This window comes from Amblyomma americanum, chromosome 4 (genome assembly GCF_052857255.1).
Source record: "Amblyomma americanum isolate KBUSLIRL-KWMA chromosome 4, ASM5285725v1, whole genome shotgun sequence".
Classification (NCBI taxonomy): Eukaryota; Metazoa; Arthropoda; class Arachnida; order Ixodida; family Ixodidae; genus Amblyomma; species Amblyomma americanum.
In genome coordinates, this window is record NC_135500.1 from 95,077,120 (window position 1) to 95,091,777 (window position 14,658).

The 14,658-nt window shown below is 48.0% G+C and overlaps 1 protein-coding gene across 5 annotated transcripts in view; it reads right to left on the reverse strand.

Moving 5' to 3' along the window:
* The window catches only part of LOC144128132 (uncharacterized), an 80,209-nt gene that overhangs the window by 39,121 nt on the left and 26,430 nt on the right, over positions 1-14,658 (reverse strand). For 3 of the 5 annotated variants that reach the window (XM_077661222.1, XM_077661219.1, XM_077661218.1), the window contains exons 9-15: positions 12,482-13,165; positions 10,377-10,667; positions 9,415-9,491; positions 8,106-8,236; positions 3,585-3,642; positions 2,923-3,066; positions 2,412-2,582 (exon numbers count right to left, since the gene is read on the reverse strand). In XM_077661222.1, the coding sequence (XP_077517348.1) occupies positions 2,412-2,582; positions 2,923-3,066; positions 3,585-3,642; positions 8,106-8,236; positions 9,415-9,491; positions 10,377-10,667; positions 12,482-13,165 (1,556 nt within the window). The remainder of the gene's footprint in view (positions 1-2,411; positions 2,583-2,922; positions 3,067-3,584; positions 3,643-8,105; positions 8,237-9,414; positions 9,492-10,376; positions 10,668-12,481; positions 13,166-14,658) is intronic. The other 2 variants (XM_077661221.1, XM_077661220.1) reach the window with 1 other exon arrangement.

The following is a 14,658-nucleotide window of genomic DNA, read 5'->3' on the forward strand; positions in this document are numbered from 1 at the left end:
AGACAGCACTGTAGCCGTTGCTATCCGTAGCCGTTGCTATCCGTAGCCGATACTGATCAAAGCACACATGAGCACTGGCTGCCATTTTGGCCTTGTTCTGTTCTCGTGCGGTGGCGTGAGCACATTCGCAGCAGTGAAGTTTTCGTGCGTAGTTTTTATCACCAACACCATGGCACCAAACAGGCGGTGCCATTATAGTGCCGCCTTCAAGCGGAAAGTTATAGTCGCTGCAGAGCAGTCCCTCTCGCCCCTCAGTCCCTCAACGGTCCCTCTCGGGGCCATCAATCACGCTTCGGCAGAGCATGCAGGCACGATGCTTCCCGCTGTGTCTCACTCGAGTTCCTCTCTCTACACCAAGTCGCCTATGCGCAGACACATGGTGCAGTCGTTTCGCGCCACGCACTTTCACGTGCGCGGCGACGTAAGAACAGTCGTGTTGCGTCATAAAAATAATTGTGATAATGAGGTATAAACAGTGTTGTTTTTTCGGCCGGCCTACAATCGAGGTAAGTTTTTTTTTTTCTGTGGCCTTCAACTTTCGGGTCTCGGCTTAGAATCGTGGCCGGCCTAGATTCGAGTAAATACGGTATTAACTTCGATAGCTCTGCTAGTTTTATCCTGTCTGTAGGATTAGACGCCCTCATACTTTGGAGTTTCTTAATCAGATCTTTCGTCTTCTGAGATAGCTTGCCGCTATCCTGTCGAACCGTCCTACCGCCCACTTCTACTGCGCACCCCGTAATGATAGCTGTCAGATTATCGCTCATTGTATGGACTTTAAGATCCTCTTCTTCAGTTAAGGCTGAATATCTGTTCTGCAGCGATATCCTGAATTCCTCTATTTTCCCTCTTACCACTAACTCGTTTCTTTATTATCGCGTGTCTTCTATATCCAACATTCGCTATAAAAAAAGGTCCACTTAACGGGAGAGATACAGCAGTGAACCGAGCAGGCATAAAATGTCATATTTCGACTGTCAGTTAGAGCCATCTCCCTTAGAACGGGTTCAACCACAGTCAAGCCCACTTATAATGATGCCAGTTATTACAATATATCGGCTATAACAATGAACAGCCATGGCACTACCAAAATTACTATGTATCCAAAAGTAAAATATCCGTCTACTACAATGATGGGTTGCCGCATTAACGGTTATAACGATTAAAACCAGCTACTGTGACCAAGGTTCAAAATAAAAAAAAATGCGCGATTCACACGAAAATGCAAGCGTCCACGAGCACGCCAAGTGCATTTCGCTCCCTGCGGGAACCTTCCACCCCTCGACACGAGTGGACTGCGCCCACGATACGAAGAGAGGAGAGCACTCCTATTCTCTACCCCTCTCCCCGTCTGTGCTCCGTCACATGGTCGCGTCCCCGCGTCCGTGCTTGGTGGTCTCTTTGTGTGGCGTAAGCGGCAGCAGTGTGCGGGCATGTGTTGCAGTGTTTATACACATCGTGAGTGCACATGGCGTGGGTGCAGTGCCTGTGGCGTTCCACTTTCTCGTCGAGGCTTCGTTCGGGATCACACGACTGCCGCGGGTGATGCTAGCGTCATTACGATAAAGGTATGCCCGAACTGCGGTCTGCGCTCAGCGACGACGCGTCGGGACTGGACGAGTTTCTGCATACAGATGATAAAGTAGAAACATCCAAGAACCTCACTGACGAGGCAATCATAGAAAATGTGCCAGCAACGGGCAACAACAGTGATGACACTGCAGATCAGCCTCTCCAAGTAGTTTTCTTACAGGGGGCCTGCAGATGATTCAGCCCCTCCGGGACTTTGCTTTTTCAAGGGGCCTTCCACTTGAGCACGTCGAGCAATTAGATGCTCTGGAGACATATGTTGGTAAGCTTTCTGTGAAGTAAGCGGAGCTCACGGACTATGATTTTTCTCTTAATTAGTGGATTTTTTTTTCTGCTTGATTAAAACGTCCTAACCTTATCCTGACTGTATTTGTTGGAAAACCCGGTTATAACAATTATTGGTTATGACATTTTCTTGGAACTTGAGTATTGTTATAAGTGAGCTCAACTGTATGTCGCTTCATTTAAGAAAAACATTTAGACAACATAATCTGAGACTGCATGAAGGATCCGCCTCCAGCAGCTCTAGTCACATCTCGCACGCTTGAAAAATGGGAAGCTATTCTTGACAACCCGGACGTTCAGTCCCGGGCCACAACACCCAGAGCGGGGAAGTAACCCAAAAAGATCATCTTCCAGACAATAAAGTTCTCTCTCTCTCTCTCTCTCTAGCATTTTTTAACCCAATGTTTGTTTCAAATGACCTCATCTAAGCCAATTCGGCCCATGGCAGTCCCCTCACAAAAGCCACGCTTGCCACTGACTTCAGCACATAAATAAGGAACAACAGATTCAAGAGCAGCCAAGAGAAACCCTCTCACCTTCTGCCCTTCGTCATGGAGTGCTACCACCTGCACCCGCAGCCAGCGCCCGTCGTGCAATGTGGCATACAGCTCATCCGGAAGAGCTTGGACGGTGCCCCGGCTGGCTGCTGATCCCGCGGGGCCATTGTAGAAGGCAGCCATGTCTTCAAGGAGCTGGCTGTACTCCGCCTGCCCAAGAATGGCAGATTAATAAAATGCACATGCTCTTTACGACGCCACCTGGCCTGTTGACCTCGGTAAGGCAAAACACTGCCAAATTAATGATGCCTGCGCATCACGTGCAAACACACCCCACGTCTGCCCAAGGGCACTGTAAGATGCAAGCTTGAAGGTAAAAAATTTTCACATGATCAGCAAGCAGGCCTGAAGGCATGCAGCACCTCAAATCCACCCCCTGCCCTTCCAGTTTATCTCAAAATAAAGCATGAATGTAACCAGCCCACACAGCAACCCTTTTCGGCCCTTCAGATCAACATCACGTTAATAGAAAAGTCCAAGCTCCACTTACATCATAGTTGATGAACCTAAAGCACACATTGTTGGTGCTTGTGACACAGGTCACAAACACATCGACATAATCTGTGACCATCCCAGGCTCTCCTGTAGAGTTGCTTGCAGAGCTGCTGTGGTCGCTCAAAGGATCGTGACCATTCTGCGAAAATTTTCAGATATATAAGGCCATTTTGCTCCGATGGTGCACAGGGCACACAAGCATGCACGTAACGGTAGACCACCCTCCATGGTGACTCCCTAAGCCACAGCAAACGCGCTTCACGTTAACACTACCGGCAAATATATACAAAAACAACTGGCCTATATTTGCTCTAACATCACCACTAAAACATGCCCAAAAGTGCCAAGCCGACATCACATGTTTAATCTCAGGGGCAGCAGTAGTCTGCAGCCAGGTAATGAGATCGGCACAACAACAAACTGTGAAACTGTTCTGTTTGCAAATTCCAGTTACCAAAACCAGCCAGGCATCAGTACACGGAGATAATCATCTTCCTATTGGTAAGGCAAACCAATGGGGAGATAATACCAATAGGGAGATAATTATCTGACAACCTCTCATCGTGTTCACCATTTAATGAAATGGTTCAGCTCAGCCAGCCACCACACAAAAATGTCATGACACTTTGTAGTCTACACAGAACGGATGGTCGGTACCTGGGCGGGAGAAGTCTGGTCAGCGCAGTCCAATGGGTACAGGATGAGGTGGTGTCCTCTGGATAGGCAAAGGGAAATCATGAGCCGGGAAAATCCTCACATACGCATACACTATGGCAAGTAGTGAGTGCACTAAGGTATTAAGTGGGTGGCAAAATAAATTGACTGCTAAACTTTCCACCTTTCTTCATGAACAAATAAATAGCAGCAACATGCAACAAACAGTGCACTGAATAGATGAAAGTCATGAACTCAACTTCTGGCACCTACTCACTGAATCATCCAGTTACAATGTCAACGTCACGCAAATATCTCAGTATTCATGTCACAGCAAACCTTTTTTAGTCAACACGAAAAATCGCAGCTATGCCATGAACATGAAAACACAAGTTTCATGAGCAGAGATTGGCAACCTAAAAAAAATAAAAGCAGGTCAAACGCTTCATCCATTCACAAGCAAAGCTTGCATCTCATCTGGTTGCCTCTACAAACACATCTAACAAACTCTCCACAATTTATACATAGCCGGGCTGCAGATCCCTTCACCCCCGCCTTTAAAGGGACCATGCAACGAATAAAAAGTGGCTTGTAAATGTTTTCAATGCTTAGAAATGATGCTAAGAAGCATTCACACCAAGTATGAGTCTTCAAAACTAAGCCGGCAATTTTTTAAAAATGTTTTTTAAAGTGTTTTTTAAAATTTGCGGGCTGACTGGTGTGCTCGTAGTGACAGATTTTGAGACTAAAATCGTGAAAAAAGATGTCCCTATACCCATGACGTCACCAGGCCACCACACGCTGTCATTCGCTGGAGCCACGGCAGCCACGACGTCACGGGCACACTTCTGGTAGCCGCGATAATCTTCTGCTCGTGCCGCCGCGCGACCCTCTCGGGCAAGTGCGAGCCAGGCCATTGCCTTCGCGCATATGGTTTCAATTTTCCTCTGCCGCCTCCTCCTGTCGGGAGTTCCGGAGCCACTCGCAGTGGCTCGCTGAGTCATTACTGTCGTCGCTGGCGTTCAGCCGGTACGGCGTGAACGCATAGGGCTCGATGCCCATCGCGGCCGTAAGAGCGAGCAGCCGCGCCTCGAGGTCCGGGTCCATTACTGCTAACCAAAACAGACGACAAGCAAAGAAACCAGACGCGCGCTGCAATTACGCCGCCGACGCTGCTGCTGGGGTGCTAGGAGCGACAACCGGAAGCTGCAAAAGGAACGTCAGCGGACGAAGTATTCATGGGCGGGGCCCAGTCCCAGAGCTGTTTTCTTTATTTTTGTCTGGTGGCCCGCGTGTACGAGTTGAGGGGGGAGAGGAAAAGCGAATTTTTTAATCGTCTATATCTCCGTTGTTATTGATGCTAGCTCAAAAATTCTTGCGTTGGGGTGACGAGTGATGAAATGCCTATTTCTCGTCTGCTCAATGTAATCTCAATTGATTTATTGCCTAGTCCTTTTAAGGGGGGATGAGGGTCTTGAAAACTTTTTTTTTATTTCTTGACATATCTTCCTGAAAATTGGCATGCAGATATATCTTTGAATGCTAATCCCAAATATATATTCAGATTTTATATATCTCATCTAGAAATGAAGATATGGCAAAATAATTTATGCCACTTAGGTCTTTTCTTATGGGCCATTATGGTGATTTCTTAAGAAAACTAGTTTTAAAGTAACGCTGTCATTCTTAAGGGCCCATTGCACATCCTAAAGCTAAAGAAATTTTTAAGAAGTCATCACAAAGGTCATGAATGAATAACAAAGTAGGAGAAAAAAAACAATGTGGGAGTAATTAGCTTACACCTGACCTAATTGCTAGTCTATTGGGTTTAATGAAAATTGGAAAGCTTTAGGATGTAGCTGAGGTGTTGCTGAAAAAAATGATACCTACTTCAATAAAATCAGTCGATGCAAACATTATGAAAAAGTTCCGTAAGGCAAAGGCACTTGATCGAAAAAGCAAAGCTGAGAAAATTGCATTCAAAGTTTTGCTTACTCTGCCATTTTTGTTTACTGATCATATGGAAAAATTTAATGCTTTAGCATGCAGCCCAATCATCGCTGAACACAATAACACCAAATTTACAGAAATCTGTTCATGTAAAGATTGTGAAAACCTTTGTATTGCATTGGCACTTGACAAAAAAAAAAGCTCAGAAAATCACTTGCTATTTTCTTTGAATCTGCCACACATTCACATAAGTCCTGGGCAGTAGTCCTGGGTGCTGTCAGGCTTGTGCTTCTGGGCCATCCTCTTCTTCACCTTTTCAGCATTGGTGTGACCCTTATCAGACCTGCACCAATGTTACTAGATCCTAGTCCTAGTAACGTTGACCTGCACAGCCTCTGTTTATCTTTTTCAAGGCTCCTACCAATGAGGCAGCTCCCAGGCCTGTAACCATGCTGTGCTGCAACAGCTCTGCTGGTTGCTGCCATTCCTTGGTTGAAGCGAGAAACTGCTTCTTGCGAGGTTAAAAACAGGACAGTGAGGAGTGTCTAATGCGAATGTTCAAGGTTCAGCTTAGAGCGCACAACGTCTTGGCGCTCAGCCAAGTTCGCCGAGCCCCCCCCTTGCAGGAGCTCTCCTCAAAATATATAAAAAAACAAATGATATTATCATAGGCGGCAGAGGCTTGGCACGCTGCCAAGGTCCGCGCTGCGCGTGCTTGTCGAAGCGTTGAGCACGCGAGCTCGGTTCAGCCGCGTCCGTCGGCACCGAAGCGGCGTGCGGAAACGCCGAAGTCGACGTTAGGCTTAGGTCAGCCGGCTCGGCCGCTTCCGACGACACGGAATTCGAAGCGGCTTGCAGCGTATCAAAAGTCGACATTTTCGACGGGCTTAGTCCAGGCACATCCACCGGCATTGCAGAGACTTGCGGTAACATCGAAGTTGACGCCGATCGGCATTGTCCAGCCGCGTCCACCGGCGATGCTGGCGTCAACAGGGTTTGTTCAGCCGCGTCCACCGGCGAAGCTGTTGGCGAGCTCAGTCCAGCCGCATACACCGAGGGTACAGCAGCTTGCGGCATCACCGAAGCTGCAGTTCTCGACGATGCAGCGCTCTACTGATTCCATGCGGGTCTCTTTTTGCCGACTGCTTTTCGCGTGCTTGCTTTCAAGCGCGCGTCTCGGGCCATCGTGACACACGAAACAAAGACACCAGGCAGGCAAATACATGCAAAAGCACGAAATTCGAGGCTAAAAGAAGCGATTCAATAGCCAAAATATCTACAATAACAATAAGGAAAAAGGCGGAACGAAAAATACTAGGAAACAAAGAGGAGCGTGAAAAATGACAGGCGTGCAGGCGAAAGCAGACGACGGGAAGGAGCCGAACAACGCGGCCGCGGGGAGGGGGGGAGCTTGCGTTACGGCCAATCAGAGGGCTGCGCCTCGAGGAGGCGCCCGTTTTACCCAATCGGCGGCTGTCTCGCGACGCTTTCCCCCTTGCGAACGGGTGCTGATAGCTCCGCTGTGCGAGGGTCTACAGCTTGCCGAGAGGCGCCAAAATGGAGAGCGGGAAACCAGCTTTCAAACGAGACTAAGATGGCGCCGATCGGTTCGCGTCGCGCGGAGCTACGGCAGCATGAAAATGGGGCAAACCTTCGCGCTTGGCGTTCAATTTCGGCTCACCGACGTTTCTAAATTGCCGTTTTTTTAATACTTTGAGTTGGAATTCAGCTAATATATTTTGTAGAGGCATAGTTGGGACATTAAAGACTTCAAAATCGCAATTTTTGAAAATTGCCATTTTTGACCATTTTTCGCGATTTCAAGACCCGCGTCCCCCTTAAGTGCCATATCAATATGACAAGCCCTGAAGGTACCATCTAAGCCAATTTCGTCCATGGCAGTCGCCTTACAAAAGCCGCACTTGCCACTTCCACCGCTGAATGATGACCACACTGTTTTGTATTTCGTGGATTGACTCGCAGCCAGCACAGAAAAACCTTACCAGTGTATTGGCCATACTGGCCTTTGCAATCACTGCAGCTGCACAAATCATTTTAGTCATAGTGAGGCATTTAACACGTCCGGCTTCGCATATGCCCAAAGCCACTAGAACAGTATTTCCGACAACATCAAAGCCATAAAGGTTTCACTTGAAGCTGCTGGCTGCAAACACTAGCATGTCATCAGGCACAGGAAGAGCAAGTGCTTTTAGAAGCTGCATTAACATTTATGAAGCTCAAACACATTTTGCTAGCGTTAGTTGACTGTGCAAATAAATACCCTTCATAATTTAGTTAAACCCAAGATAAATTGACAGTTTTTACTTAGCATTTCACTTACAACCTGCTCAGTAAGCCTGGTTTATTGTCCATGGCATTTAATGTGGATGCGTTCCCCATAGGACACACGCAGAAATTATCACCCCTATCCTGTTTTTCCCCTATGTTTTTCGCAAGACCCCCCCTCAGACCTCACCGCACTCTCCTCTCTCTTGCGGCATTCAGCTGGAATTTGACAGGGCACAACAGACAACAGTCCGTGCCTCAAACTGGCACACATCCCCAAAAACGCACCTCTCAATGTTGATGAGACCAGAGTTGGTGACATGCTCAAACCAGCCCGCAGGCAGCTGCTCCTCAAAGGTTTGCTCATACAGAGGTCCGACACCTTCCTTGAGGATCCCCTTGGGCTTGCCGATCACCAGCTGCAGAAAACACCGTAGCATTAAAAGTGTGGATTATACGCAAAAGCTGTCACAGGACAGGGTTAGAGGGATATGGGAGATTACCTTATGCACCCACATAATTTGCAAACCCGCAATTTTTTTAACCGGGTTTACGAAAAAAAAAAACTTACTTGCACATTTTATGCTCCCTGCCATGCCAGACTACCTGCATGCACACAAGTGTGCACAAGGCAGGCTTGGGAAGATCGGTGCAGCCGCACCGCTGTATGCGGCTGTGAAATGTGCGAGTGGTGAGGGGACAAAGTGCGTGCTGTGTAAGTGGCTCGCTGGCACTGGCGGTCGCTTTTCTCTGATAAACAGTTGTGCGCGTGCCGGAATCCGAAACTACCATACCGCCTTCTGCTCGGTTTGCTGCACGCAAGGGCATCGTTTTATCACCTGTAACATCCATTTTGACTGCTGGCTTCATGCCTGTATTGTTGCAGGTTTATTGCTTTGAGCTGCGCACGCACAGTCATGCCTTCTTCGCACAGGGAACTACAATACAATGTAGGGCAGGGCAGGAGGGGGCATGCGGCTTATATCTGGTCAATTTTTTTTTTTCACCAGCGAAGGGTGAGAGGGAGCGACCTATTGACAGCAATATACAGTATAAATTACACATTATGAACACCTTCATAGTGTTTTTTAAGACGTGTTCAGAAAATTTCTACATAATTTGCACACCCTCTTTTTGAAGCCTTAAAGAAAAAAATAAGTGTGCAAATTACATAAGTAAATACGGTAGTTAGACATGATGATGGTGGGGTTCTTAAATGTGTACTGAAAAGCACGGTACATGGCCTATTACATTTCATTTACATTTCATTTACATTTCATTTACATTTAAATTACATTTCAATAACTACACCTTTGTAGGAATGAGACTGCCTAGGCCTTGACCTCATGCTCAGTAGCCAAAAGTCATCCTCCAAGCCACCACATCAGGTTCAGAAAACATCTCAGATATGTATTAGATACACTGGACCCATACGATCAGCAACCTCCCCATAAAAAAGCCTTCACTGTTGGGCAAGAGTGAAGGAGGCTTTTGACAAGCTTCAGAGGAAACACTAGTATGCAACACACAAGCCAGTGCTGAAATCCGTTATATAATAGTACAAGCGCTTCTCTTAGCTTTGTGGATCATCACTTACACTTGCTATCTTCTTGACAAGGGTGGCCACCTCCTCAGGAGACGAGGCCGGTGTGACTGGCAAGACGTGTGCAGCTGCTGTGCAGGGCACAAAAACAAATGACTTGTACATGGCACTACCCAATCGCGCAAGCGCAGCACAGCATCAGCGATGAAAGTAGCATGCATTACCACTTGAAATTGAAAATTTGCCACCAGCAACGATTTTCTGCGACATTGCCTGGCCGCACATATTAAAGACTTGCACAAGCAAGCGGCAGGCCAAGGCAGTATTTCACCGGTTTGGGTTCAATCCTGATACATCTTGACCGTATGGACCAGGAATGTATCCGTGAGTTTCTACCGTACATTCACTTAAAAAACATGCTACTTATCAATGCACAGGAGTAGAAAAGAGCAGAAGCCTTGCTATGATATGGTGCTGTGGTACTACAGCTGTTCAAGCGGCCAGGTGGCACTCACATGCTAGAGGGACCCGACCGCCGTGAAGTGAATTGCTCATGTGCAGTTTGCCACCGTTTAGGTGTTGGTTTGAAGAGTTCTGCACAGCGGTGATGGTTTGAATTCTATGACGCCAAGTCCCACGTCTACAAGTCTCAGTCTGCACATTGTTAACGCTACGTTACCTGGCTGTAGCATTGGGAGCAAAAGAGGGTGCACATACCACATGCTTTTGCATAGCTTGCTCCTCTTATGGCGCTTCTTGGCATCTTCGCCAAGCAGAAGCACCATGGATTGAAATGATGACCCAACAAGCATGCCACTAGAAAATAATAGTCCCCTACTCGCCTATCTCAAAAGCAGGTTCTGCTGGAAAGTGGCATGGCAGAGCCCTGTAACGCATATGGTATACACCACATGAGCTTCCCCCTATAGTACCCACAGTACCTAGTTGAAAAGAGGTTTATAATTAATTAGACATTTTTCAAAGAGCCTCTTTCCAATACCACCCAAACCGCCCACCTTGTGGGTGCAGCCGAAGAGCTGTAACAGCCCGCTCGGCTGCTATCTCCTTGGCCTCCTCGGGTGTGGCTGCCTCTTCGGGATAGGACACAAACTTGTGGTCTCCCAGCCGCAGCACGGCCAGCCACACCAGGGGGACCTCCTTGCGCTGGCTACGGTGCTGCATGGTGCTGTAAAGGTGCTGAAGGCCCTCGCGGCGAGCATACTCCAGAACCAGCTGGCAATTGGGCGTCGGCGGGTCCGGCTCACCCGCGGAATTCTGTCGCCTCGGCTGCAGCATGTCTCCTGATACTGGCATGGCAAGGGGAAGAATCGTGAGAGGTGGTAGGGGCAGTAACATCAGCACCAAGACTACACTGAAGCTGGCACAGCAGAGCATATGACTATTTTTCAATGGCGTGGGCCAAGTGCTGTGAGCAACCGAAACACGTGGAACGCAGCCAAGCCGCATTTTTGCTGCATTTGCAAGCACTGCTGCAAGCAACCAAGAAGCCAAGGAAGAGTGCGAACCTCTAGCCCAGGGGGCATTTCTGTTTTCATGGTGCCAAGCCAAAGCCCAATACTGCTGGGCCTTAACATAACATGTCAGTTTGTTGTGCTCGCACCTTCTCTGCAGCGACTGACACACTGTCAATGTTTCACACCAGCTTCAAGCTGCGAAGTGCTTTGGTGTGGCACGTATAGAACACAGCACTAATTAAACAAGCACAAGTGGCAATAGAGTGCCCTGTAAACAGTGCAGTGAAGGCCCTGATCAACCTAGTATTGCAAGCGGAAAGCTTAATAGTGACCACTGCTAGCAGCTACTTTCAAGACTATATGCTCCATTTGACTTTTTAGCGTGCCACTGTTTTATATCACTCCTACTTCTTGAGGCTGGTTTGGTTTATGGGGGTTTAACGTCCCAAAGCAGCTCAGGCTACAGGCTATGAGGGACGCCGCTGTGAAGAGATACAGAAATAACGACCACCTGAGATTCTTTAGCGTGTACTGATATCGCACAGTACACGGGCCTCTAGAATTTCGCCTCTATCGAAATTCGACCACCGCAGCTGGGATTGAAACCACATCTTTCGGGTCAGCAACCGAGCACTATAACCACTAAGCCACCACGGCGGCTTATTTCTTGAGGCGTCGGTGCGGGCTGCGATGAAAATATACAGTAGAACCCCACTGTTATGTTCCTGGATGCTGCAGCCAGTCGTGCTCTAGCTACTGTGGAAACCAATACTGCAAAAACGTGGCTGTTACATCACAGCTGCGACAGCACTGCTGCATGGTACATCGCAAATAAAGTGGCAGCCTCTAAAGCAGCGTGACATGGATGCTGCACCTGCACGTGTTCCGCTCATGCTCCTTCCCCGCCACCAACTATTCCACCACAGATGCACGCGAGAGCCACAAAGCCTCTCGAATTCCCGACAGGAAAACAATGATGTAGGTTTTTTTTTTTTTTTTTCGTGCACTGACATCGGCTACTACGCTTCCCAGCCAGTACACTAATTTTTCCCGGTGCTATGAAAACTGTAACAGTGGGGTTCTATTGTAAAACGAAGTGCTTAACGCTGCAACTCAAGGTGCTTAGATACTTGTCACCATGAGCAAACACGCTTTGTCGTCGCAGTCATGTGCAGCTATTGGTACCCCTAAATCGATAGACTTTTCAGTTGCCTATTCTGCACAGTTGGCTGGCTACTTTTTGGGTGCAAACACAGCAGCACACATAAGCATGCCAGCTTTGGCATTGTTGCAAGCAAAGTACTAAATGGAATACAGGGTGCTGATCTGACTGCTTAACCTTCACTCGAACATGCTCAAATTCTTTCAGGATAGTGCCCGCCTCCAAGACGAGCAGCAACAATGTTGAATGCCAAGTGACAAGCACATCTAGATGTGCTCACAATCACATCTAAAGCCATCAACAATCCAATTCAGTTAAGAAATTCCCTTACTCCTGGCCACTCTGTACGCTTACAACAGCCAAAGTCAGAATCCAGCCAAAACCAGGCGACTTGCTCAAGGCACAAACAATCATACTGCTGTTGTGAATTGGCAGACTGTCAAGCCAACACTGATAATTTGCAGGCAGATGGTTTGACACTCACTTGGCAACTTTCTCACAGGCCCTGAAGGAGAAGGCATGAGTGTCGACTGGTTCACAGGTGCTGTAGCAGACACATGAATTGGCCAATAGGGGAAGACATTTGGCCTGGATGAAGCTGTGGAGGAATGCAACGAGATGCCAAGTTCCTTGGGAATAGAGGTAGCTGCCACAAGGGTGGGCACTGTGGCTGATACGTGGACTAGTTGAGAGGTACAGTTAGCTGGTGCCCTGGCAGCATCTGTGTGGGACTGCAATAAGATGCCGAGCTCCTTGGAGGTAGCTGCAGTTTTGGGAGATGTGGACCGCAATGAGATACCCAGTTCCTTGGAGACGGGGGTAGGAGTCACAGGAGTTACAGAGGTAGGAACCATAGGCTTAGGATATGTGCTGTCAGTTTCCTCCAGCACTGATGATGATGGGATCAAGTCAAGTTGCAAGGGCTGCCTAAAAGGGTTGAAGCGATCCTGGTCCAGCTCTACTGAAGGCCTCCGTTCGCTTGGCCTGGATGTTATGACTGGACTAAGTTGTGTGGCAACCGGTGCTGGCAGCACTGCAGGCGGTTCTGATGCACGAGTGCTGCCCAGGCTCTTGGCAGCCATGACTGTTGCCACCGGCTGGGCAGGCTCCTCAGAGCCACTCTGTGCGGCTGCCGCTGATGGTCCAGTAGTGCTCAAACGGGAGTCCCCTGGGAAAGAATGTTGTCGTCACCACTAATGCCACCTTTCCATTGCAGCCCACCAAGAAACAACACATGGCAGAACTAACTACACATCTCCAGTCTGTGTACCTCACAGCTTCACTTTACAGCAAGCCAGCACACAAAAACGCAAATTCAGCCCAGAAGCAATGCCCCCACAAGAAACTTCTCACACCATGGCTTGCATTGTAAATAAATTCAAACTGTCAGGCAGCTAGGCAAAGGCAATTCAGCCAAGTAACATCCTTTTGCTACCTACTTCATCAGTACAGTTAAACCTCGATGTAATGAAGTACTTCAGTTTTCGTAACCTCGCATCCACACAGAACCATACATCTCCAGGTTCGTAAATTTTGCAGCATTTTTGATAAAATGAAATTCAATTGTTGGCTCAAAACAAACCTACCGTAAAAAAAGGAATATAGGTCGAATTTTTTTCAAAAAACAATGGCGGAAAGTCGACTACGTCTTAATATACCAGTCATTGGCGGAAAAACTATGGAAGTCTTGCAACAATCGGCGGCTGAAGTCAAAAGCCTCCATCCCCGCCGACATCAGCAGCCATTTTCCGTTTCCGTTGTTTGGTTAAAGGCTGCTTTTTCACATTGTTTCAAAATGAGTGGAAGCCAGCGGCAATTCACCATAGCCTTCAAGAAAAACCCGATTGAGTGCATGGAAGCTCACGGCAACCTGGCGGCACAACGCGAATTTGGAGTATCCGAAAAGAGCATTCAGTACTGGCGGAGGCAGAAGCTGCGTATTACAACTTACAGCAACCAGAAGAAAACATCATTTCGTGGGCGGACCGCAGCGTATCCAGAATTGGAAGGAAAGGTTGCACTGCGTGCAAGACAGCTGCCTGTGACTGCCGAAGGCATCCGCGTGACAGCAGTAGAGATCGCGCGTGCATCTAGACTCACGAGGGCGCAATACAAGGGCTCACCATCCTGGATGCGGCGATTCAGGAAACGGGAAGGCTCTGCTCTACGGCACCGTACTTCTGTGTGTCAGAAACAAACACGCGGCTCGATGGGCACACGATACCGTTAAAAAATTGACCGGGTGTACATAAGAGCAGCATTTAAATGGAAATAAATACTGTCACCATTGTGCAACCTGTCGAGTCACATCTGTTTCAAGGTAAGGGTGTCTTTTGGTATTTTTTCCATTGAAAAAGATGTTTTTCATTTTTAGAATTGGTTAGTTGGGGGGTCAACCTATATTCCAGTTCGACCTATAGTACGGTTTTTACGGTAATAAATTGTGCCACAGGCTTGCGTAGCTGAGCGGAGCGCGTCCTGAATCCAGTCCCTAAGCGTGCCCTGGAGCGAACAAGCGCGAATTGGCGCTGCGTGACTGGCACATGTAAAGCGCATAGGCAGACAGAAATGTGATGATCATAGCGCACCGAGTATTCCATCTACTGCGCATCTGGTGTGGTACGGTAGAGGCTGGCACAAGAGTGTGTGCAGCCCAATGCA